The sequence below is a fragment of the Falco biarmicus genome, chromosome 1, assembly GCF_023638135.1.
Source record: "Falco biarmicus isolate bFalBia1 chromosome 1, bFalBia1.pri, whole genome shotgun sequence".
NCBI classification, from domain to species: Eukaryota; Metazoa; Chordata; class Aves; order Falconiformes; family Falconidae; genus Falco; species Falco biarmicus.
The window spans coordinates 14302183-14326257 of NC_079288.1; the positions used below are offsets into that span (position 1 = coordinate 14302183).

The 24075-nt window shown below is 46.1% G+C and overlaps 1 protein-coding gene across 2 annotated transcripts in view; it reads right to left on the reverse strand.

Annotated features, from left to right (window-relative positions):
• Positions 1 to 307: 307 nt before the first annotated feature.
• WSCD1 (WSC domain containing 1) overlaps positions 308 to 24075 on the reverse strand; it is a 32681-nt gene continuing 8913 nt past the window's right edge. For both annotated transcript variants that reach the window (XM_056326508.1, XM_056326509.1), the window contains 8 exons: positions 22977 to 23673; positions 17933 to 18047; positions 15996 to 16180; positions 12689 to 12810; positions 6553 to 6718; positions 4881 to 5045; positions 3974 to 4174; positions 308 to 2048 (listed from right to left, as the gene is read on the reverse strand). In XM_056326508.1, coding sequence (XP_056182483.1) covers positions 1696 to 2048; positions 3974 to 4174; positions 4881 to 5045; positions 6553 to 6718; positions 12689 to 12810; positions 15996 to 16180; positions 17933 to 18047; positions 22977 to 23403 — 1734 coding nt within the window. In that variant the 5' untranslated portion in view covers positions 23404 to 23673 and the 3' untranslated portion in view covers positions 308 to 1695. The remainder of the gene's footprint in view (positions 2049 to 3973; positions 4175 to 4880; positions 5046 to 6552; positions 6719 to 12688; positions 12811 to 15995; positions 16181 to 17932; positions 18048 to 22976; positions 23674 to 24075) is intronic.

Genomic DNA, 24075 nt, shown 5'->3' on the forward strand with positions numbered 1-24075 from the left:
AGCAAAATGAGATTTCAGCTTTCTTTGTGTGCCAGCTCAGTCGACCGCAATCCTGCACCTGTGGCCCCCGGGGCCTTTGCTGCCAGGGAAGGAACTTGGGACTGGAGATGGGTGCATGAGAGGCCCTCACCAGCCAGGTGGTCCTGAGCACAGAGACGAGCCGCGCATGGAGCACAGACAGGGAGAGATTCAGGCCAAAATGTGCTCAATGTCCTGTATTTGTTTTAAAGCACCAATGATACACACGCAGAGGAAGTCCAGCTCCATTTATATAAACTTCTTGTTTTATTAAAACTAGGATTTTCACTCAAGTTTTTAAGGAATCCTTTATTTCTCATGGACAAAAGCATCTGGCAACAGGGCAGCCCCTTTGGCTGTGCAGTTTAACCATCTCTGGCAGCCCCTGCCTGCAGGCAGGACCAGGAGGCCAGCTGCCCCCACCACAGCATGCTCCCTCTGCACCACGCATGTGGGATGAAACAAACCACAGGGAACTGCAGTGAGTTAAAGGTAAAACACGCATCGCTGCTAGGGGTGGCTCCAGAGAGCAGCAATAAGTAACTTTTTTCAGGTTGGATTGCCTCTGTCTTCCTCCAGGGATCGAGGTGAGGTGGGGTCCTGCTTGTGCTGGGGCTTGTGCCCTTTGCCCTTGCTCCCTGGATGGCCTGGGCTCATGCCAGTGCTGCCTGGCCGTGGCCACTTCCAGCACCAAGTGTACCAAGCGCGGTGATGTTTGGCCCCAGTGTCTCTCTGGCCCCATTGTGACTCTCTGGGCACAGAGATGGAGGTGCAGAAACCTGTGCTGAGCCCCTGGCATGGGCAGCAGCCCCTCCTCTTCCACACCCCAACGGCCAGGCCTTGGGTTTGCTTGGTACTGGTGACACCCAGGGACTTCCACCTCTGGCTATGCTGAATTTCTGTTTTCTTCTATGGGTCCCCAGCTGTGCACCTTGCTCTGGGGGGGATGCTATGGCCACCCACCTCCCTGTGAAACTTGTGTTGGCCCCAGGCTGTGCTGTTCCTGCAGGGAAGGCTGGGGTCGGTCCTGAAGTGCCTCTCTGCCTGGTATCCGGGGTGCCTTTGCCCACCGGTGCTTTTCTGCCCTGGCATCTCTGACAGCGCTGTGGCAGGTGGCCTGACTAGCAAACTGGGGAGAAGGAAACTAGTGGGCTATGCTAAGAAGAAAGCAACTGATTTTCGTAAACACTCAGACAAAAATTGATCAGTGTTAAGACCTTTTTTTTTTGTTGTTTTCTTTCCCTCTCCCTTTACGTACATCCATTTACAACACAGCTGCTATGAAAACCAAAGCAACCCCTGCAGGTCTGTGATGGCAGTGGGGGCGAGAAGTCAGGATGCCCGCTGCAGAAGCAGGGGTGCTTCGCTGGGAAGTTCTGAGCCGCTTGTGCAGGGAGGGGTACACACAGGTAGACACTAACAGCTTTTTGCCTTGGTTTATAACCCAATTTCCATCCTTCATTGCTTGCCTTCTGGAGCACTTAGTGCCCTGAAGAACACCCAAGAGTGGAGAGAATTTGCAATGCTCAGCAGACTCCACAAGTGTCTTTGCTTTAACTGCTATAAAGCTCTGGTAAAGCTCTGGTCTGTCTTTTTTTTTATGGTTTGGTTTGTTTTTGTTTTTTTTTAAGAAAAAAAATATTTTATTTTTAAACACAGCAGAGTGCTACCAGGCTATCATCTTGGCACGTACTCTCTGGGCAGCCCTGTGAAATTTCTTCCCCTCAGGGCTTCATCCACTGTCAGGATGTATCTGTTGATAAGATCTTTCATTTCCTGGGTGAATGGCTCAAAATCCTTTTGCTTCGCACCAGATCGCTTGAAATTCCCATCCCTGTTGTTCTCAACGCAGAGCAGTCGGTCCTCTGTCACTGTCATGTTCAGAAACTCCACCATTTCCTTCAGCTTGGGGATGAGGCTCTGCTTCAGGTCCTCGTAGTGGATGATGAGCAGGCGCTTCCCATACTTGAGCCAGTCCAGGACGTGGGAGGCCCACCAGGATGCATAGCTGTTCACGAAATCCGGCCACTCTAGATGACCAGAAAACCAGGAAAATGAGATAATGTTAACCACGCTGCATTTCAACAGTTACCCAAATGTTACCTTGTGCAACAAGACTGGCATGGCTGGTCACAGCCTGATGTTGCTGTGCTCTGGAGAAGTGCAGCATGGCCGGCTGCTGGGGTATGGCAGCTCAGCTTTGCAGCTTCTGCCCTGCAGACAGATGATACTGAACCCCCACTGCCCTCAGCCAGCTGGATGGCACAGGCTTCATGGCCCTTAACAGGGCTGGGAGTGCCACTCTGCTGCCGAGGGAGCCTCGGGGATGGACAGGGCATGGCAGCAGCCAGGTGGGCAGAGCTCCAACTTTGCATCTTTACTGTCCCTTGTTCACAGGAGTTGAGCTCTCTGCATGTGTGCGGCTGGGGCACGATGAAACACCCCAGAGGAAGAGCTTGACTGAAAGCTGGTGGTGGGGCATGAGCAGGGAAGACAGCAGGTCCCGCTCAGATGGTGGCTTAAGCAATGCTTTGCCATGTAACTTCAAGCAGATTCTTTCACTTCCATGGTTTTCCTACCCTATTATAACTCTATTTCAGATATAGACTGAGAAAGATAGGCTTATCTTTTAATATGTATGTAGGCAAATAATATATAATAATTCTATAGTAGTACATTAGATTTTTTGTAAAATGCAGCATCAAGACACTGATCTTGGCTGCAGCCCAAGGTATTCCTGACTTCCAAATCTGTCAAACAACCTATCTTTCTGCATGCTTACAAGTCTGCTTATGGGGAGACTGGATAAGGAAATAAGATTAATAGGGAAGATTCTTCTGTTCCTGGTACATGTAAGGAATTTAAGGTCACCTGCTAGGATAACTGGGACAAAATTTACTGAATTATTTTCCTACCTTTGCCTTGGGCATTAATGACACTTCAATTTGTATTTGCTGTCTGTGACAATTTAATTTTCTGAGGGTCAGGATAGTCCCAGCTAAAGCTTTTGGGCTGGACAAAGAGCATTTGTGGTTGAAAGGTAGCAGTTTGTAGTCTGCAGTACAGGAAAGCCATTCCCTCCAGACTCTTTTTCTTTAAGGGCTATTTTGTCTGTTTTTTGATGAATAGGTCTTGAGTTGTAGCTGTTGAAAGATGATACATGAACTTTGCCAAGAAATGTGCTGTGACAGAGGACAATTCCCCCCAGCCTCCCCCAGCTCTGTGCTGCGTGGTTTGCCAAGCCACAGCAGTAATGCCCAAAACATGCACGTGGAGAAATGCAAGCTGAATCTCTTCTGCTGCAGAGTCTGAATGCAGCAGTGTATTCAGCTGGGAAATTGTAGCCACACCATCCAGCTTGCCAGTCAAATGCATGAAGCGTGGCAGGTATATTTGGAGGCCTTTTCATGTGTTCAAGGAACACTGAATCTCAAGTCCCCTTATTGCTATTATCCTTATTTATCTGCAGTGCAGTAGCACCTGTGCAGGGCTGTAAAATTTCCTTCAGGAAATGTCATGCTCCATTGAATCCTCCAAATCTTAAATTGGATTTCTCACAGTTATTAAATGCTGCAGGGGCAAATTATCTTCACCTCACATAGCTTGGCAAATGAGCTGTACACAGGGGTGTTGTACCTGGACATGTTTTCTCTGCCAAACAGTACAATGGCAGGAATGTTGCTGCGTGTCTGTGGCCACAGCACTGGTGTTGCGCTACCCTCCTTTCCATGGTGGTGGATGTATGGCAGAACCACAACTACTCCCAAAGAGCAGGTCTGAAAGCTTTTGGGACTGACATTGGCTGCAGTGGAACTCGGGTCCCACTGAATTTGTTTGCAGTGCCCACTGGGGTCCCAGTGCATTCCGCCCTTGCCAGCATCCTGAGATGATGAGTTTCAAACACTGTCCAAAGCAGCAGTGAGCACCCCTAGCCCATGCCAGGTTGGCACATTACCTTTGCTCTTCCAGTTGCGGTCAGTGGCGTACCCCAGGTGCCCAGCGTATTTCCTGTTGAACTCCGCCATCAGTGACTTGTACGGGTTTCTTATCAACAGGATCGCCGAGTCAAACATTTCAATCTCTGTCTTGCCGCTTTCATGTGTTTTCACACAGATGGTCCTTCTGCTTCTCCAGTGATCTTTTTCTCCTTTAAAACCTGTTTTACAAGACAGAATTGTTGGCTTTTTTACTTGATTTCATATGTCTGTGCCTTTTCACACTCTCAATAATTCCCTACAGTGGCGTAGAACTGTTGTGAAAGTACCAGTCACTTAAACCCATGACTGGAGTCCCAGCTGCTGAGCTGGGCTTGTGCTGGAACCCAGGCTTTCCTCCACTGGGGAGGACTTTGTCAGCCCATCACTGCAAAAGGGTGTTTTTTCACAGGGCTGATGCTTGGTGCTTGCTAAATATCATAACCCTTCAGGATAATGTCCTCCCAGAATAATTAGTAACACTTAAAAATTTAACCCTAGTGTTTCATGTGCTGAGGCTCAAGGTTTAGTCAACTTTTTTTTAGTCAACTGGTCTTTTGGACCAGTCTTTTAGATGGGACCTGCACATGTGCATGTGAACCGCAGCACCAATGCAGATGACATGCAAATTTTGCAAATGGAGAGCCTGGCTGTTGTCTGCCTGTCAGTAGCTGCCTGACAGTAGCACTGCAGGCTCAGTGCAGCACTGGAGCAGTCCCTACTGCTGTCTGTGCTGCGTGAGACTACTCATTCCAGGCACGTGTTTAAATTTTACCAAAAGTGCTGACAGCGACAGCCTTTGCTGGCTCCAAGCAGAAGGGTGCCAGAGCAAGTAAGGATGCATGCCTCAGAAGGGCTTTGCATGTCCCATCCCTCTGAATACAATACCTTTGTTGTAGAGGGCTCCATCAAAGTAATAGCTTCCCGTGTAGTATCCTGTGGCATGCTCTATCAAATGGCGAGCCCATGTATTCCCAGCCCCAGGAAAGCTCGACAAAGCAACAAACACTTTGGATTTGGTGGTTAAGAATTTCCTGTCTGTGCAGCGGGTGTCTGCGAGTACAGAAGATATTTCATTGTTAGTATCGTGGCTTTTTAATAATTTCACTGACAGCTCTTGATTACGGGGTTTATTGCTTCTTTCTTCTCTCTATTATGAATATAGGATATCAATTTGAGTCCAGTTGTGAGTCAGCTACTTCCAAAAATTAATTCAGCCATAAGGGCCCAGAGACATTATTCTCAGAAGAGGTTTTTGCTGGTTTTGTGTTGGGAAATGCTTTTTTGATAGAGCTACAACAAACTATTGTACTTGCTGGCAAGTTGTGATAATAGCCCTTTGATGTCTGTTTGCTAACGGTTATTTGCCTGGCAGGTTGGCTCTTCAGTGAAACTGTAAAGGTGCCATTGCACCTGGAAATTGCGAGTTTTATAATGCAGGAGAAACCCCTCCTACTGAAAGGAGCTGGTGTTCAGTTAAACCTCTGTGCTGCCATTCCTCTCCAAAGAGCCCAAGGCAGTGATGAGCCTGTATTGCGTTAATCTCCCATGGGGACTAGATACCTGGTTTCCATACATAATTTTGTAAATCCTAACCTTATTTCTTAGTGTGCTAATAAAAGCAACGATAGGATGAGAACTAATCTTGACCCTCTGTGATAATTCAACAAGAAGCCAGGAAATAAATTATCAATTACTCTTCATTCTTCAAAGCAGCCTCTAGCTGAAGCCATGGCTAGGAAGTGCCAGCAGAGCCCAGTGAAGGCTGTCCTCTGCCACTGCTGATCCACACAGGTGTGGGAAGTACTAGCAATTTCATGAAAGCAAGCGTTCTTCTTGTGTGATCTTCTCATGTGCTGGTGTCTGCAGTCTACCTCTGAACTGGGAAATGAAGGGGAGAAAAAAGGGTATGGGGGGTGGGGAAGCCTGGCACCAGTCCAGAAAAAGCACTTAATTTTTTTAATTTTAAGCTTGCGAGAAATTTCGGTGAACTTAGTGCAAATCATTGCATGGATAAAGTTGCCAGTACCACATAAATGGTTTAGTGGATTGGAGCCTTACTCTCTGCTTTATTTTCCGGCTTTGAAACATATATGCAGATGAATATTTTAGAGGAAGATAGGTAGAGCAAAATTAAGAGTCTGCAGAGCTGTCTCGGTGGCTGTGTAACATGGGGGCTGGGTGTGCATTTAATGAGCAGGACTGGAACCAGAGCATGGGGTCCTTGTCCACAGCTGCCCAGGGTGCTGCATGGCTTGGGGTATGCCTTCCCAGGCTCTGCCTTGTTCTCTCAATCTGCAAAATAACTAAGTTTTTCAGGGTAGGGGAAAGCTGTGCTGCTTAAGGAGAGCCTGGAAAAATGAATATTTAAAAGTGAGGTTGCAGGTGGGGGGATTTAGGTAAGAGTGGTTTCCTAAATTCCTGCCTGTATTGTGATACCAGCCATTGTGGCTAAGACTGCTGTAAACTGGAACACCTCTACCCTCTGCAGAAAGGGCACAAGGGCTCTTTCTAGCATTGGTGGCTCTGGCCCTGGCATAATGAGGCCTGGAGCTTGTACCTTGCACTGGTGTCTGGTAAACTAGGCAGTATTTTCCCTCGGCAACACTGCTGGTGTTGTGCATGCCATTGCAGAGCAGCCCGTCTGCGCCGTTGTGCAAGGAGAAGCGCCCAGTGGGGTAGCCGCAGTAGCACTCCCGCCCTCGGATGACTGCCAAGGGGAACTCCTACGAAAGAGAGAAAATAGATCAGTGCGTAAATGCCATGGCATTAACAGCCTGTGGGGAATGCTGCTGCTATACAAAGAAAAATAAATCTTCGCAAGGCCACTGTCAAGATCAAAGCAGTGTTTGATATATCATTGTAAAGCTTATGCTTCTTATACTACTGTCTTTCATATTGCAATTTCTTAAAACTGGTTTTCAGACACAAACCTCGTAAAGCTTGAAAATTCACAATATTCTGTTTTTTTCATTATTCATAAAAAATACTTTTATAATATTCCTGCAGCACCTAGTACAAAATTCCACCTGCAAAATATCAGTGTAGAAAAAGTTGTTCTCATTTGCCCCCAAATAAGGATTTTGAATTGGATCATCTATTAAACTTCCATTTATATTCCCCCAAACTGAGAAGTCAGATCTTAAAATTTGTTAGTTTTTTTTTTTTTATTTTACCAGTTTGTGGAGAGGAAACTTGCTTTTAAACTTAAAAAATTGAAGGGAAGAGGGAAATCTAGGTCTGCTAACTGCTGCAATCATGTCTAAAAATAGAGAGAAAAAATGTCAAGCCATAAAAAAAAAAAGTATGTATCTTATTGTGACTTCTTTACAGTTTGCAAGAAATAAATGTGTAGAAGGACTGATGTAGAATTTGAGAGCTACTGTGTATATCTTTGAAAAAAAAAAAATTTAGAAATATGATATCAAGTAATTTTTGGCACATCTATTCAGAGGGGCTGTGCTGACTGTGAAGGAGGGCTGCTCCAGAAAAGGCAGAGGGGGCCTGCAGTGCCTGAGCACAGCCGTACCTGACGCTGGTGTAAGCAAAGGGCAGGCACAGCTCTGCCTGCATGCAGGGCTAGCTCTGCTGGTGCCTGGGCTCTGTCTTCAGGCACAGACACTTCTTGTTTTATGTAACTTGCTTTGAGATAGGGAAACTTCATCGGGAAATCCAGACTGACCACTGCAAGTGACAGGTATCTCAGCAGAGTGTAAAATGTGCAACTGCAGGAAAGTTATAGGTAGCATTAATTGCAAGGAAGTAACTCCCAAGGAAAATTTTTGGCTGTAAGAAACTTATTTAGAATGGATTTGATGAGAAGTAATTCAGGTTTTGGTGTACCAGTCTTACCCAAACAGGTAACAGGCTGCAAAGCAGCATTGCTGTGTGGCGGCAGAGCAGCGAGGCTGGGCTAATGTTCATGAGAATTAATAGAAGTTTGAGGGAAACGTGTTAATTATTTGCTGAAGAAATTTGCAGTTGCTAATGTGCTCAGAGGAAAAGTGTGCTTGCTACCTTGCTGAAACTGGCTCTAAAATTCAGTTTTTCTTCTTTACCGGGAGAGCTTGGGTTTCTGAAGTATTTGATGCCTCACCCAGTGGCCGGGGTGCGCTGGCATGTAGGGACTGGCTTGATGCAGCTACAGAATGGCTAAAAGCTATTCAGGGGTTATTTGAGCACATAGCATTCAATTCCACCTGTTCTGTAGCAACACTTTTTGCCTTTTGAAAGTCTTTTGGAGTCTGGGAGTGCATGGCAGGACTGCTGAGCAGCTTATCTCTCACTCTTCCCCACGTGTTCATCCTCTGATAAAGAGTCAAATACAACACATGTGCCATCTCTGGCCAAACAGCCAACATTTGCTTAGCAAATGAGATATGACATTGTCAAAAACTATTTACAGATTGGATCCAAGGGTGAAACAGTTCTGGTTTTGCCTGCAAACAGTAATTTTCCCCTTACAATGAAGCAGTGTTTCTCAGTTTAAGAAATTAGTAAGTGTCCCGGTGCTCAAATGCAGCCTAGAATAAAAATTTATGTTGTACCATGCACCAAGCGGCACCTGCAAGCAACGGACTTTTTCTGAAAGGCTGGAGGTTTTGCGAAGAGACCTAAGCAGGCACTTCTCGGTACTTCTGTGTCTGCAGAAGCGCTGGTCGTTGTGGTGCTGTTCTGCAGCCACCCCGCACATGGAGGAGGGTAATGGTGGTGTGCAGTGCCCAGCCTGTCGGTGGCAGGGCACTCGGGCTGACCCTCGCCTCTGCAGCCTTCCTGCTGCTTGGGTAGCCAGGGGCTGGAGGAGCGGGGAAACAGGGAGTGAGCTTCACAAGTGAAAGTTTCAAAGTTTCAGCGATGGCAACACATGCATCCAAAGAAGCATGACAGTAGTTCTGGGAATCACAGCAGGATCCCCAGCGTCAGCAAAGCGCTGTCATCGGTTGGCTGATTATTTGGACTGTCTACCTGATGCAGCGCACAAAGTGATTGCAAAGTAACATCATTCAGTCTTGCCTTCCCATCAGTATTTAATCAAAACTACAAACCATCCACTTTGCTCACCTGGGTATTTATGTATGCCCAAACTATGGTTATGGCTTTAAGCAACCATGTAACTTTTAAGTGCAGGACTAGTCCTCAAGTTCAATGCACATAGATCTGTGATGCTTCAATTAAACACAAGTGTATTGCCAGAGAAGTCTGCGGGTCTGTGAATAAGGATTTTTCTGGATGGAGCTTTAGAGCATGCATTGATAGGTTCAAGTGTCCATCATGCAAGCTGTAACTCAGAGATGATGTCAATGGCACTATTTACATAAGAATTTGTGAGATGGAGTCTCAACAGGTAGTTTAAATGCTGTAAGGAAAACGGACGTTCTCCAGTAGCAGCACAGATGATGTGATGATTCAGTCAGTGATTTTTACCAGATTGTATCCAAATAATTATGAATATGTTAAGAATAATACACTTATCTGGTTCTACTCTGATTACTCTGCTAAGTTCCTTTTCCAACTACCTGTACTAACTCTCCTGGTGCAATTAAACATTTTCTCACAATCTACCAAAAGGAAGAAAAGATGGGGGTTGACCATGGAAGGAAATTTCTCTCTCAAGTAAAAATGGTGAGTTTGGTTTATTTAAAAATGGGCATGTTCATTTTGCAGCAAACCTAGAAGTTGTTCTTCAAGTTTTTGTTGGACCAGATGTGCTGAGAGCAAAGAATAAATACCATAATGCCAATCATGCCTGTGCATAAAAATTGTGACTTGTTTTACACTGTGATCTGTTGAGGCCAGGGGACAGTTTCTCAGTGCACTGTTAAGCCCAGTGTGACCATGATTTGAAATACTGCTGTCTCACTGCTGCAATAAAAGCAGCGAGGCTGTGATTATCTGTGCCAGCTGAGGTTCTGGCCTACTTATCTTTGTTTTATTGTTTAACAAACAAACAAACAAAATATCTAAATGAAGCTGTGGAAAAACACTGTATGAATTCTACAGTGGAATTTGGATCAAAATGTCAGGACTGTCTTGTTTATGGGGAAGTAATAGCATGTAGCTACCTCTGGAATCCAAAATAGCACGTCTGCTTTTGAAGGTAGGAGATTGCTGTATTCTGTATATTGTTTTGTAAAGCAAAGAAAGAGCACCTTAGAGTTGGTAATGTTCAAGTGTGCAAACTTACTGGCGTGGCTTTTGGATGCATTGAGATACTGAGGTTCTCTCCTGAAGTCTTAAGTGTTCTTCCATATTTTATTCCTATCATCATGTATAACTGCATACAGCAGCTGAGTGGTAAAAGGACTGTTTATTAAAAAATATAAATTCAAGTAGAGATGGCTCATTTAGTATGCAGGTTGGCTTACAAAAAGGCATAAATGAAAATTATGGCTACTGGCCAAGGGACCTAGCACAGAAACACATTCATGGATCTATGTTATGGGGTGATAATGGGTTGCTATTAAGCCATGTCATCACCCTGTTAATTAAGAAAGAAATATATAATTAAGGGTATTTAGCAGGTTTCATCTGAAGTTGTTACCTCAATTTCATGTCTCAGATGCTTCTAAGGGCTAGAGCTTCCATTTCAGCTGCACAAATCAATTTGCAAGACTAACAAATAAATATGGTATGCCTCAATTAGCTTTTCTTTTAAGTCCCAAAGAATAAAAGACTTAGTCATGTGTTTAAGCATCCAACTAGCTCCATTTAAAAGCCCACTAGCTTTTTCAGGATACATAGGAATTGGTGGGATAATTCCTTTCAGCACAACAGGCTGGATTAGAACAACAGTGCTTTCCTGATTTCAGGGGGCTGGGTATGTTGCTATCAGCTAGGAAATAGTCCGTCTTTCTTTGAAAGGAAAGGAACCACAGTCAGGATAAACATTTCTGGTGTCATAATAGGACTTGTTTTGGTATCTATAGAGTTCAAGCACAAATCAATGTGTAACAATTTGACTTGTGGATATCCAACTGCTGCTGCTTAAGTGGAGGGAGACCTTGCCAGTCTTTGTAGGTGATACTCTCTAACAGTCACTTTCCAAAGAATACCCTAGTGCCTAGCAGAACTAAAGGCTGGGAGGGGTGATAAACATGGTGAACTGACACAGAAAGATCAAGATCTTTTCTTCCACCGTTAAACAATAGGTTAATGGCAGAGCTTGGAAAGAACTGGTGATGAAGTCCTGCTTTACTGAACATTTATGTGCATAGGGGATTGTGACAGTGTGTTTGTATGCACATTTGTAAAGTACCATATAGGGTATATGGGTGATTCACTGCAATTGGCTGCATAGAGTTAATTCCATGATGCATTCTTAAAACACTGATGAGCTGGTATAGAGGATATGTTGACTGGGAAAAGCTTTCCCACTTTACCTAGTAATTAAGAGGATTTGTTGTTTGTGCCTGAATAGTTTTAATCAATTTTGTGATGCTAGAAGACAAAGTAATTGAATGTTCAGTTTAGTGCATGAGACTGAATGTTGCTGCAGGCTAAATCTGACCAGGCAGTGAACCCTCCTCTGTACAAAAAAATAAGGCCCATTGGGGTGGGGTGGAAGGTAAAGGAATCAACTGCAGCAACAGCCACTGAAGAGTGTGCCCTGGGCCAAACATTCCCTCCCACGAGGATACCCAAGTCCATCAAAGTCAAACTCCTTCAGTTCTTACATCCATAGTCTTACTCTTTGATAAGTGTGGAGAACAAGCAAAGGTGATGCTTCAGGCCAAGAGTGTGCACAAAGGCAGCAAATGTTAGGATGCCCCTTCTTACCTTCTATTCAAAATCCAATAAGCACACAACTGACCATATTCATAGCTTTCTTGTAGTCTTATATATCAATATGAAGTTCTACAATTATTCCATTTTAAATTAAAATTAATTAGATTTAAATTACATAGGCTATAGTGAAAGTGTTATAAATTCTTCTGGTGTGGAAAGAGACACATTTGTATAAAAGTACCAGGAAAGTCTACCTGCTTTCAGTGTACTTATCTGCTAAATTTTTTCTCTGGCAGCTTTTTCTTTTAATCTATTTAAGATTGTATCACGTTCCTAGCCAACACAGTTACACACTGATGTAAAAATTGTGTGCAGATAGCTCAGCATCCTTTTGCTTGCTACGGCAATGCTTGGTGCTGTGCTGTCAAGGAACCCCAGACCAAAAGAACCACCTTGGAGGGGCTGCACAGAGTGGAGGGCACTGGGAATTGCTTCTCCCTACCCTGCCCACACATGGGTCCCCAAGAGCTCACTGGGGACCAGCTCCCCAGAGGGCACTGGAGCTATGTTTTGGGTGCTGTCAGTCTACATCCACCCTTGGCAGTGTGCCTCCCCATGAGCCTCAGCCACCAAGACCTGCCCAGGGTCAGATCTGGCTCTGGTTTGGTTTGAATGTGACATGGAAATGGTATTGGTTTCTTTATGGTCAATACTCGTCACTTAGAATGGTTTGGGGTTTTTTTGTGCATCGTATTTAGTGGCATCACTCTGATGGCTTTCCCTCCCGCCAGCCACATTCCAGAGTGGGGGTTTGGACCAGATGCATCGCTGTGTATTTACTGAGTTTTGTCCTTCAGTAACTCATTTACAAATTCAAAGCTCTGAGGCACTAATCTCTGCTATTCCCTTAGTAGATTAAAATTTAAAATAACAAAAAAGAAGAAAGGATGTGAAATGAGAACTGTTCTTACTTTCTTGGAGCAAAATTCAGAGCACATCTCCACCGTCAAATTGGGCTGTATCAAAGAGGCTGGAAAGGTGTCTGTTAAATTTTCTGGAGCTCTAAAACATCCTCGATAGATAACATTCCTCCCTGCAGGGATATGAAATAGGTTTCTCTTGAGAAAACAATGTCCATAGTATCCTGCCTCTTTCACAAAGAACAATACTAGGTTCAGAAGCTGAAAATAATAGAATAAATTTTATATTCCAAATGCTGTAGAAATAAGAGAAACCATGATATACACTAGAAAAATGTTTTGCAAATCCTGTGGTATTGAGGGGAGCCCATGCCTTTACCTTTGTACAAACCACTGAAAGTAGGGCTGCAGCAAAGAGTTTAGATTAAATTCCACCAGTGGAGGGCATTGCTATTGTTTGCAAGTCCCAGGTTTCTTTTGAAGACACGCTTTCCCCTGAAAGACTTAAAAGCCCCGATAAAAATCTACAAAGCTTCCCATGATCTGCACTGGAAAAGGAAAGGAATTTAAATGAATCCTGAAGGCCCCCACAGGGATCCACCTTCCTGCACATCTGCTGAGTCGCTGAGCTATCCCTCTCCTCTTCCCCTTTGCTTTCTTTTCAGGCCAAGGGAGTTTGCTGCAGCCTTCGAAATCTAAACTAGGCTTTTGTAAGCTGTTCAGGGAGAACAGCTTTCTTCAAGTCTTTAGCATCAGCCTCTGGTCTCACCTGCTCCTGTATAAATGCCACAGAGCTTGGCAGAACTGTTGGGTTTTTTTGCATCACTGTGATTGAAGTCAGGATTTGGCCCGAATACTTGTTGCAAGCAGCAATACAATTTTCCCTCCTGCTTAAGAGAGAAATGTCCCCTGTCAGAGCCAAAAGAAAACCACAAAGCTGTCATGGAAACTCATTAACCCAGGTGAAGCCATGCATTTGCACAGATGAACTAATGGTAATGAAGAAAATAACGGTGTGGCTGGTTAGAAAAGAAAAAGGTCTGCATGTTGTATGACACTTCTGTAATTCTTAGGATTTTGTGGGCTTTACAAAGGTGAAAAACGCCTTTACTTCATTGCTCTGTACTAACTCTCTATTGGCAGATTTTGCCTAGCATGGCTCAATAAGGGAGAAAGGTGGATTTGGGAATGAGTTTGGGTCTTCTGAGTCCTGGTCCATACCCACTGGCTACCTTAAACAATACTCACCGGAGCTGATGTGGGAAATGTGTTGGATGACAGCAGAGATGCAGTGCTGTTTTGAAGGAAAAATTTGGTTCTGCATGAATTTCCTGGCAGGAGGACCCAGATTCTCCAGCATGAACCAAGAGCAATCTAAGGAGAAGCTGCTTAAATGTTTTCTAATAACTGTTTCTAATAACCAGTTACTAGCAACAGTGCTGTGTCTTTGGAATCACTGAGGAGATGTGGAAATAAAATAACTCTATGCAAGTTAGGGGGAAACAGGAGTCTCCCCGGGACCAGATCACTACAAGTGTGGCACCAAAGAACAAAGGAACAGAAGGTTTTTGGCTTCTCAGGATGCTCTTGAAAGACTTCTACTAAATTTCACACTAGTATTTAATACCTGAAACAAAGTGTTTATGAACATGTTTGGAGTTGTCTCAGTGAGTCAGGAAGAAAGCTTGAACTGCCCACACCAGCACTTTGGGAGGGAGGTGCATTCACAGAGAACCCGCTGATCACACTGGAAGTGTGCTGTTTTACAGCATCTACCTGCTCTCTGGGGAAGGATGACTGAATCCTGCCCCAGGGAACACTGCACTCTGTGCTGCAGTGATTCCAGGGCTGCAGTAGCTGCAGGCTTGGAGCTTCATTGTGTTCAAAGTGATGTGGGGACGCGAGTCCCGCAGTACAGGAGCTGCGCAGCTTGTGGTGCCTGGGGAGCCAGGGTGGGAAGGGGGAGGCGAGGGACGGGGAGAGGAGCTAGAAACCCCCATGTCTGGGAAGGATTAAATGAAGATGCCACTGGATCTGCTCTGCCTAAGTAGAAGCCTTATGCAAGATCTGTTCTCTATATTGCATAGAGTAAATCACGGATGCCGTTACAATTTCAGAGTTACTTTCCAATATACTTGTTCATCGTGATTAATACTTGTATTGGCCCTTCAGCTAGTTTGTGTCGGTGGGGTTCTTCAAACAGTCAAATATTAGGTATAACTAAGGGCAAACAAAATACAAATCTAGCTCCAGGCTAGACTAATTTGATTACTAATTCATTAACACTTAAGAAAAAAAATAAGTGCCGCCTTTTCCTGTGAAATATTCATATATATCTTATGCTGAAGATTTGAACAGTGATGCATGTCCTGGGAAACCTGCCAATGTGCCTGTCAGCCTGACACTAGCAATTTGGGTCTATGTACCTTTGATATATAATTTATATGTAGCTGGGTGGATTATTGTACAAACCTTGACTTGTCTTTAAGAAGAAATGAAGTACCGTCAATACTGGCACAACCTAAGGTCTTGGTGCTTCTTCTCATCAAATAACATCCGTAAGGTCTTGTGAGCTTGCCAAAGGGAAAGACTGCTCAGCTGTTTAGATATTTTATGTGCTTGGTGTTGCCCCAAAGCTTTATCTATTGTATCTCCCATGGTAGTTAATTGAATGACAAGTAGAGCAAGTGTTGTCCTCTAAAGCTGAAACAAAAATCCCAACTGCCACTAGAACAGAAGTCCTTGGACGAGCAAAACTCTGTGGTTTCATTTCTCTCACTTAGGAAGGCGATTGGTATGCCTCTCTCTCTCTCTGGTCTCTACTTATTCTTCTGCTGCAGTCACATAGCACTTACTTCGTTTAGGATGATTTCTGAGCTTAGGGTGGCATTGGTATGGGTGTTTTTCTGCCCTTCTGTTATAAGGCACCCACTTCCAGGGTTGTTTCTTAAACACCTGTGGGCTTGTCCCTCTGCAGTGGATGCGAAAGGGAGTAGTTTCTCAGCTGAAACTGTGCTGCTGTTCCAGTTGCTCAGCACTGTGTTCTGTTTCTTCCCCAGTGATGCTAAATTCCCACGTGGCAGCCCAGAGGCAGCCGCGCCAGGCACATCTCGCCACTCCGAGGCAGTGAGCAGAGCTGCTATTTTGGGGAGGGAACCAGGGACCGGACCAGCAGCAAATGGACACAGTGCCCCATGGGCACCTTTGTCCTTTGCTGTTTCAAACTCTGGTGACAAATGGAGCGAGACGAGCAGTGGAGACAGCCCACGTGCTCAGCCCGGCTGTGGCATCAACCCTGTGGGGCGAGTGTTCCTCCTGGGGAGAGCGGCTGCCTCTCTCCGGTCGCACACCCACTTACGTCGTCTTGCTCCTGCACGAAGCTCCTCCACCTTGTAGACAGAGAGCCGGTTCACCCCTCCGCAGACGGAGCCCTTCTCCCCCTTGCACTCGTTGTTGCACTCCTCGGGCTTCGAGGCGGTCACTGGGAGCTTGTTCCCACAGTAGCACTCTGCTCCGTACGCCAGGCCTGCGTAGGTGTAAGCCCTGTGGGGAACAAAACCAGGCACTGTTGGTACAGGCACCCCATCTAATCCTGAGTTTATACCTAATGAGGGCAGGAGCCTGACCTGGCCTATGGTGTACGCTTCTGCTGCCCTGCTGCAGAGAGGCAGCTGGCCGCGGGGACCAGCGCAGCCTCCTTGAGGCAGGCAGCCACCGCATCCCACAGGCAGTGGCAGGGAGCAGTGGTGGTCAGGGTTGGCCTGTCGCAGCCTGCCTGGGCCCAGGGTGCTCGTCGGGAGGGCGAAGCAGGCTTTGTCTCCCGACACAGGTGTCCGAGCGATAGCCCTGTCCCCAGCTGTACGGACGTGCCTGTGCCATCCCGCGGGAGCTGGGCCTGCACCCCCCCGGCACCACGGATTTGCTAGCCTCGCCGCTGGGAGTGACATTGGCTCCCGCCAAAGCTACCACCAGGTTTTGACCAGAAATGTTTAGAGTGACAGAAGAAAAGCCTCTTTCAGAGGTTCTGTCAACTGGCACTTAAAGTTGAGCATTTTGGATCCAGTCAGGCAATTTTTAGATGCTCAGACCAAGGCAAGGCTGTTGCTGGAACAGCAGGCGCAGGGCTCGCTGCCTCTCCCGAGGTGCCCGAGCCAGCGCTTGCTTCCCACCACCGCTCCGGCTCCAGGAGCTGTCACCGCAGGCTGCCAGCGCCTCCTATGCTGTGTGAAAGTGCTGTCTGGTCTGGGTGGGCTTGTGGCACAGGAGACGGCACTTGCAAGGAGGTGGCAGCCTGCCGTCACAGAGGCACAGACTCTTGGGTCCCCTTTGCAGGGTGAAGCACTCCCTTGGGCCTCTCATGTCAAAGGCGACCGCATGTCGTGCCCGTGCACGGCGCATGAGGGTCCCTGTGGCCAGGCCCACAGCTGAGCCTTCTGGCTGCACCAAGCCAGGGCTGGGTCTGTGTCTCCAAAAAGCATCTCATGCAGCCTGACGGTCTCTCCGTCTGAGAGTACTGTTTCCTTCGCCCAAGGGACAGCTTTGTCTGGAGCATCTCTGTGTGGCTGCAGGGGACTGGGCTGGAACAGGGATATAAAAGCCAGCAAGATAGGGTTAAGCTGCAGTTCAGGCACTCCTAAAGTGACGGGCTCCACTTGCACCACATTGCCCTACAGACCAAGGGAAGAAGATTTCACAGGAATAGCTCTAAATTGCATTGTTTCTTATGCTTTCCCTTATGCTTGGGAGCAATGGGAAGTCTTTTTCATAAATATTTTTATATAGTCGTGTCCCAGATACTAACGATTGTCTCTGGTCTGCATCCTGCCTTGGCTGACCAGGCAGGTGGAGCGGTGGCAGGAACTATGCCTGTCTGTTCCCTGATGACTGGCAGCTCCCCAGCCTGTGCTGGGAATGGCTGTGCTCCTTCCCATGCACCTGGTCATCTTGCTCTCTCCTGTTCCTGGGAGTGTTAGTTTGTTCATAGTTTTTCCAGTATTATGAAAGATTTCGGTTACAGGGCAATATATAACAAAGACTATCTAACAAACCAGTAACTTTTGACCAGTACAACAGAAAATATATTGTAAGTAGCCATGCTATAATAAAAGAGAATAGGCAGCAGTGAGATAGTCTACTTTAAGCAAAGTAGCAGAGCTACGCCACGCCTGAAGGTATGAGATAATCACAGTTTTCACAGATGCTATGTGTTTAACATATGCATGTTTTTCCCATTTCAAATTCAGTTCCACATAGTGTCAGAAAAGAGAAAACTTGCAGTGAAAAAATACCACTCACCTCTCAGCACAAGCTTCCTGACAGTGAGATACTGTCATTTTTCTTAAGTCATAAAACACAGCTCCCTTCAGTGTCCTCTCCCTCGAGTCATCACTGAAGCATCCCATGTAGGTGCCTGTGTACATGCAAGACCAGAGTTAGGCAATGTACATGGGATGGAGATGGGGGAGAGGTGGGGGGAAACATTCAGCGGCAATCCAGTGGCAAAAGCGGCACAAGCTGTCTGGAGTCCTGCCTGCTCTGCAGACCTGTCCACTGGTACTGAACCATGGTAGGTGTTATTGAAGGGGGGAGCTCGAATGCCCAATGGAAATGAGCAGAAGGGACTTCTTCCTCGCCTGGGTTACTTTAAGCAGGCTTGCTTTTGCAGATCCAGAGTCTGCAACGGCCCTGGAGCCACAGTTCCTGCAGGCAGCTGCTGCCTGCTCCGCTCCTGCCCTTCGGTGACAAAGCGTGGCGCGTTGCTAAAGTAAAGGAGAAGGTAGTCTTCAAAAAATGTATGAACTTTGAGACAGCTTGTTTTCTTGAAAATCTCTAGTTGATAATAAGATGGTGCAAAAGAAATATTAAGAAAATCAATTTTCTTTGGGTACATAGAGTTATATTAAAGCTATAATGGAAAGATAACTTCAGTCTTAACTAGGCAGCCCTGTCTAGCTATCGGATTGAACGATCTCTTTCTCTGCAGTGCAAATGAGTCTCTTAAAATATGTCTTCCTTTATTTAGCATATGAAAGATAAATATTTCTCTTAGAATGCATCCTATGTTAACCCTCCTTTTTGTTGTCACGAACAGAATACTGCAAAAATCCAGCCCATTTTTTAATATACGATTAGAAGGATGATGTGTAGTCCCACTATTATAAAGTAATTGTGTGTATATAAGTACATTTTATCATTAAAATATGAAGGAAAAAAGGAAATTTGATTTTAGAAGTAGCAGTATTGAGATGATAACACAGGGAAATTAAATAACGTGAGCTGTGGACAGGAAGAGAATATATAATAAAAAATGAAACTGAAAGGCATTATACTAACAGTAAAATAATCCAAAGAAAAAGAAAGTTCAGGCCACTAACAGAGATTCTGCAGATAGGAATAATAAATCAAACATTTAAATATTACAAACACAACAGTAGATCCAAAGACCTGCACACTGGTAATTTTGCAAACATGCAATTAGAAAATTCACAGGCTGTGAATATACACCCACAGCATGCTGTTAACGAGATGGGAGCCACACACCTGCAATAAGGATGTTCTGCATTTTACTGGAGACTTTTGATTTGGGTACTTCGGTTCAAACCAGCAGCAGCAGAAGACTCAGTGTGTGGGGACAAAGAGCCCAAGCTGGGGGGTGCGGGCAGGCCAGCTGACACGGGCAGTATCCCCGCTCCTCCCTGCCTCCCCCGCCACTGCTGCCAGCCGGCAGCAGTAATATCTCATTCACATCCTCCTGTGAATGAGTCATGGAGAGACTCTGTGATCTTAGAGTGGAAAGTCATGTCAGCAAGCCAGTCCCTGCCACCTCTGCATCCTGTGCAATGGCATAACCAGGCCAGGGGAAATGATATGAAACACCCCATCTGCTGAAAGCCTTCATAACAGAAATTTTTCATTTTTTACATAACAAATTCCTGGTTTTATCTGTAGCACTAGAAGTATTTGCCGGTCTTCCTGGCAGGACAAGGTGTGGTCCCTACCCTGAGCCACTTGCCATGTAAGCAGGCAAGATAGCTTGAAGTGGAGCTAAGGAAAAAAAAAAAAAAAAAAAAAAAAAAAAAAGGACAACTTGAATTCTCTTACCCAAGGCTGCGTGATCCTGTGTGGACACAGAGCAAGGCAAGGTGGGGCAGGGGTGGGAGTGGGAGGTGTTCACAGTATGCTGGAGCAGATGCCATCATTTTTGCCTCAGGTTAAGGGTCTGCCCTGGGAAGCCTGGTGACGGCTGGCTCACAATCCCCGTGCCTGAGCAGGGGCAGAGCAGCCGTGCTGTGTCAGGAGGCATGTCGGGCATTATTAGGATGGCACTGGTGAGGAGGGCACAAACACAGCCTCTGTGATAAGGTAATGTACGCTTTACTGAGCGGGAACCACAGGGCAATGCTGAAACTTTAACAAGCATTACAGCAACAGAGGAATTCATTATATCTTGGAAGGGATCCATAATGAGATGACTAGCCTGTAAGTTTACTGGGGGGGGGGGGGGGGGGGGGGGGGGGGGCAGGAAGAAGACATGCTCTACATAGGTAGTGAAATTTTTAATTGATAATTTCCAAAAACATTCCAGTCCAGTGCTTGTTAACAGTACTGTTATTAATAATGTCACTTCATGCTCAGTCAGATATTGAAATGGTGCATATTTCAGTCAGCATAATTCAGTGAGATGCAGCAGTAAATAGTCCTTCTGGCTCCTCTCAGTCAGCAGTCAGAACCTGAACAAGGCACTAGTCTCAACTAACTTTATCAATAAATTTCAAAACTAATCTTTTTGGTTTTAACTGAAGTTTTTAAAGAACAGGTTCAAACTCTGGCTAATATTAGAGTAGCTTATAAAGACTCATCAAGTTTCTCTACTCTTTCTCTATTCTTTTGTTCATTGGGGGGAAAAGAAAGTCACCAAACACAGCAGGGACTAGAGCAGCCCCAGCAGCTACAGTCCACGGACAGAGAATCTGCCATGCTGTCTTTACACGGTCAGGACTGGGGAAGAGGCAAAGCCAGAGGGCTTGTGGGCACTCACCGAGCTCAGCCAGCCAGGTTTTCTTCGTTGAACCCACTGAAACTATCTGTGCTACCAGAGCATGTGCAGCATGGAAGTACAAAATCACAGGGTATCCAGAGCAAGGGAACGTAATGTACCCGGTATTATTTTATCACTTGCTTGTCCTCCCTGGCCCCCTCAAATCTCCCAACATGGAACAGCAGGCTTGCCTAGGTAGCACCCTGCCTGGACCCCTCCTTGTTAAATCATCAGCTGCTACTGCACAGCAGAGACCAGGGTGCCTGCTGCTTGCAAAAGTGTGAAAAAGTAATATTTTGTAAATATTAAATACTTTTTTAATGAGGTACACATACAGAAGTGGTAGCCTGCAGGGTTCATGTTACTCTTTTCTGCAACTATCCATGAAGAGCTTATTTAAAATGGATGGTGACTAAGTCAGCAAAAGATGTATATTTGCTGAAGGTGAAGGCGCATCTTCCTCCCGCAGAGAGCCGATGGTGTCTGCGTCCTGCCCTTCCCAGTGGGGACAGGGATGGGGACAGAGCCCCTCCCCAAAGTTTTCTGCTGCCCTGCACCAGGTTTGGTCACTGATGCATGGGATGGAGCAGTTGTAACCTTATGTTCTGTGCTGTTCCAGGGGCTGTTGTTAGGCTCTGAGGTCCCAGGCTTTGTGCTCGGGGCACATCACAAAGTGCAGTAGGGTTCTCTGGGAGACATCTGCACTTTGCAGCCTCTCCTCTCTGCCACCAAAACCTGCTACAAATGGGATGTTACAAAGCACCGGTGGAGCACTCATGGAAGCTCCAGATCGATGTTTCAGGTAACTCCAGTGGTTACAGTTTGCCTGGCTCACGTTGTGTGACTCATCTCCCATACACCATCACTATCACCTTCTTATTCCCATTTCTGACAAGTCAGTCAGTAGGAGTTATGAGGTGGCACCCATTTTGTGGGGATTTTGCAGAAGGTGCCCCTTTGTTTGGGTAAATTTATTCAACAAACTAAGAAGCAGTTTAGTTATGTGGTGTCTAGTCATCCAGATCCCACTCCTTTTTTATTGTCGGTGAAACATCCCCAAGAACAACTAGTTCTAAAAGGCAAAGGATGAAAGATTGCAAACTCGTGATTTGATGCTGCAGGTTTGAGAGCATGGTCAGTCAGCTAGCTTGAATCCTGATGCTTTCTGTGTTGAGTTCCTCATGGGGGGATTGTCTGCTCCCTGGGGGGATGCTCAGCCGTCAGAGGTGACTGCAGAGCTGGGGCTCCAGCTCCCCGTTGCGTGGTGAGCTGCTCAGCTGTGTAACAGCTCAGAGCTGTGGGCATCCGGCTCTGTGCACCTCTCCGGAGAGCATCGTGGGTCCAGTGAGGGGATGCAGTCCCAAACTTAGCTGGGGTGATGCAGCTCTCTGGAGGGTCATGAGGGTGTAAAGCCATGCAGGAAATGTGAATATCTACAGACTCCTGTTTTGCTGCTTTGCCTGCTCTGAATAATAGTTTATTAAAAGCTTTCCTACTGAACGAACCAAAGCAGTCCATGCATGTATTTATCAGCGGTGCTTGGGGCAGCACAATCAGGCTTACAGTGAAGTGAACTCACTTTTCTGTCAAACCTGAATGGCTTTCCATTTGGATTGGAAAATGTAGAGTTTTGTACCCAGTGCTCTGGCCACTGATGCACTACACCTGTTCAGCGGCGTGAATTCCCCTTGTGTTCCCCTTGGTCTGTTGCAAATTTCCAGCAAATCTGCCAAACACTGGGAGCATGTCTCCAGTTCAGAAGGGTTGTATGGCCCACATCTTGTCCCCCTAAGGACAATGTGTTTGCAGAGGTGGTCACAGGGGGTAGGTCAGGAACAGTGAGTGTGTTTGCAATAACAGAATTTGGTATATGCTAGAAAGCTTTAGCAGTGAAGAGGCACTTCTAGACTTAAGGTGTTGCGTGGTTTTGGGTAGTTAATTTAATGAAATCCACTTTTAAAGTGATTCCCATTCTGAGAAAGAAAATCAGTTAAACAGTGTTCATTTCTGCATGCTTGAAGAGAAAATAATGTAAATTAGGGAAGCATATTTCACTGGGCTTCCGCTCAATCAATAAAAATACTTTTTGGAGGAAGTTACAGCTCAGCATGACCAGGGACACCAGGACCATACTTTGGCCTGTGGATATGCTTAAGAACTGGTTTGAAAGTGGTGATGAGCCAGGAGGAAGGCATTGCTGCAGGGGCACTGTGGTGCTCGCCCATCTCTACCTGGGACAGTCCTAGGGGGACGTGCAGTTTATACACATGCCAGAAGACAGGGCAGGGGTACTTCCCTTACCTTTGTGTTCAGCAGTGTGCTTCATTGCTTTAAATCCTGCTGTTTGCATGGGCTCCTGATCGCTGATGAACCTGTGAAACCACCTTCTTCTCAACTGCCTGAGCTCCGAGTTGCGGGTCACGAGCCACCGTGGGCTGTGCTGCTGGTCCAGGGCTGGCTCCTGCAAAGCGTCCATGCCCACCAGCAGCCTGGGACCGGGGCGGGGGTTTTGCAGCATCCTGGGGTCTACAATCCCTACCCCAGCCATCCCATCCAGCACTGGCAGGGCCTGGTTAGTGGAGGTCCCACGCGAACCTTGCTGGATAACCAAATGGGTCCTCTGTAGCAGCAGGAGGCTGCCAGCCATCAGGTAAGCTGCTGTGAGGAAGAAGAGCAAAAACTGGGTCCGACGGAGAAACTTCTGTAGCCTGAAGAAAGCTTTGGCCATGCCCTTTTTGAAACTGGGCCCTTCACGCCTCCTGACAGGCCCCTGAATCTCCGTCTGGCTGGACACTGGTTCCTCCCATAAGTTCAGCCCATCACTTCGGTGCCTTCTCCTGCTGAAAAGCCTTCTTGCCGGATGGCCGTGGCAGACAGAGCAGCCTGGCGCGGCACTGCTGCCGGCCTCAGGCGCCTGCCTGGCCGAGGGGCCCCACACGCACCCAGGGTGATGCCATTGTTGTGCTCTGCTGAGCTGCTTGACAGACGATGCTGAAACCTGAAATACCAAGGGGCAAGGTTGGTTCACATCCAAATAGAAAATACCCATCATCAGGGTGACTATTTCCCACCCCCCTCCTTCTTTTTAGCTCAGCTTTTCTCCATCTGTTGTTTATAATTACGCACTTCAAAAACTAGAATCCAATGAGAATGATCGATTAAGCAGAAGCTAGTTTCAGATCTTCAGCCTTACTTTTTTTTTTTTTTTTTTTTCCCTTCTCTCTTTTAACTTGGAGTGAAAAAGAAATACCTTTATGATGAGGTTATTTCTCTTGGGATGTTTGGGAAAAAAGTTCTTTGTTTTCTTTTGTCAATAGCTGACATCTCCATTCTTTGTCACTGCCTGGAACAGACAGCCACAGTATAGGCATCTTTTTAGGAAGGTATTATCAGATTCCTT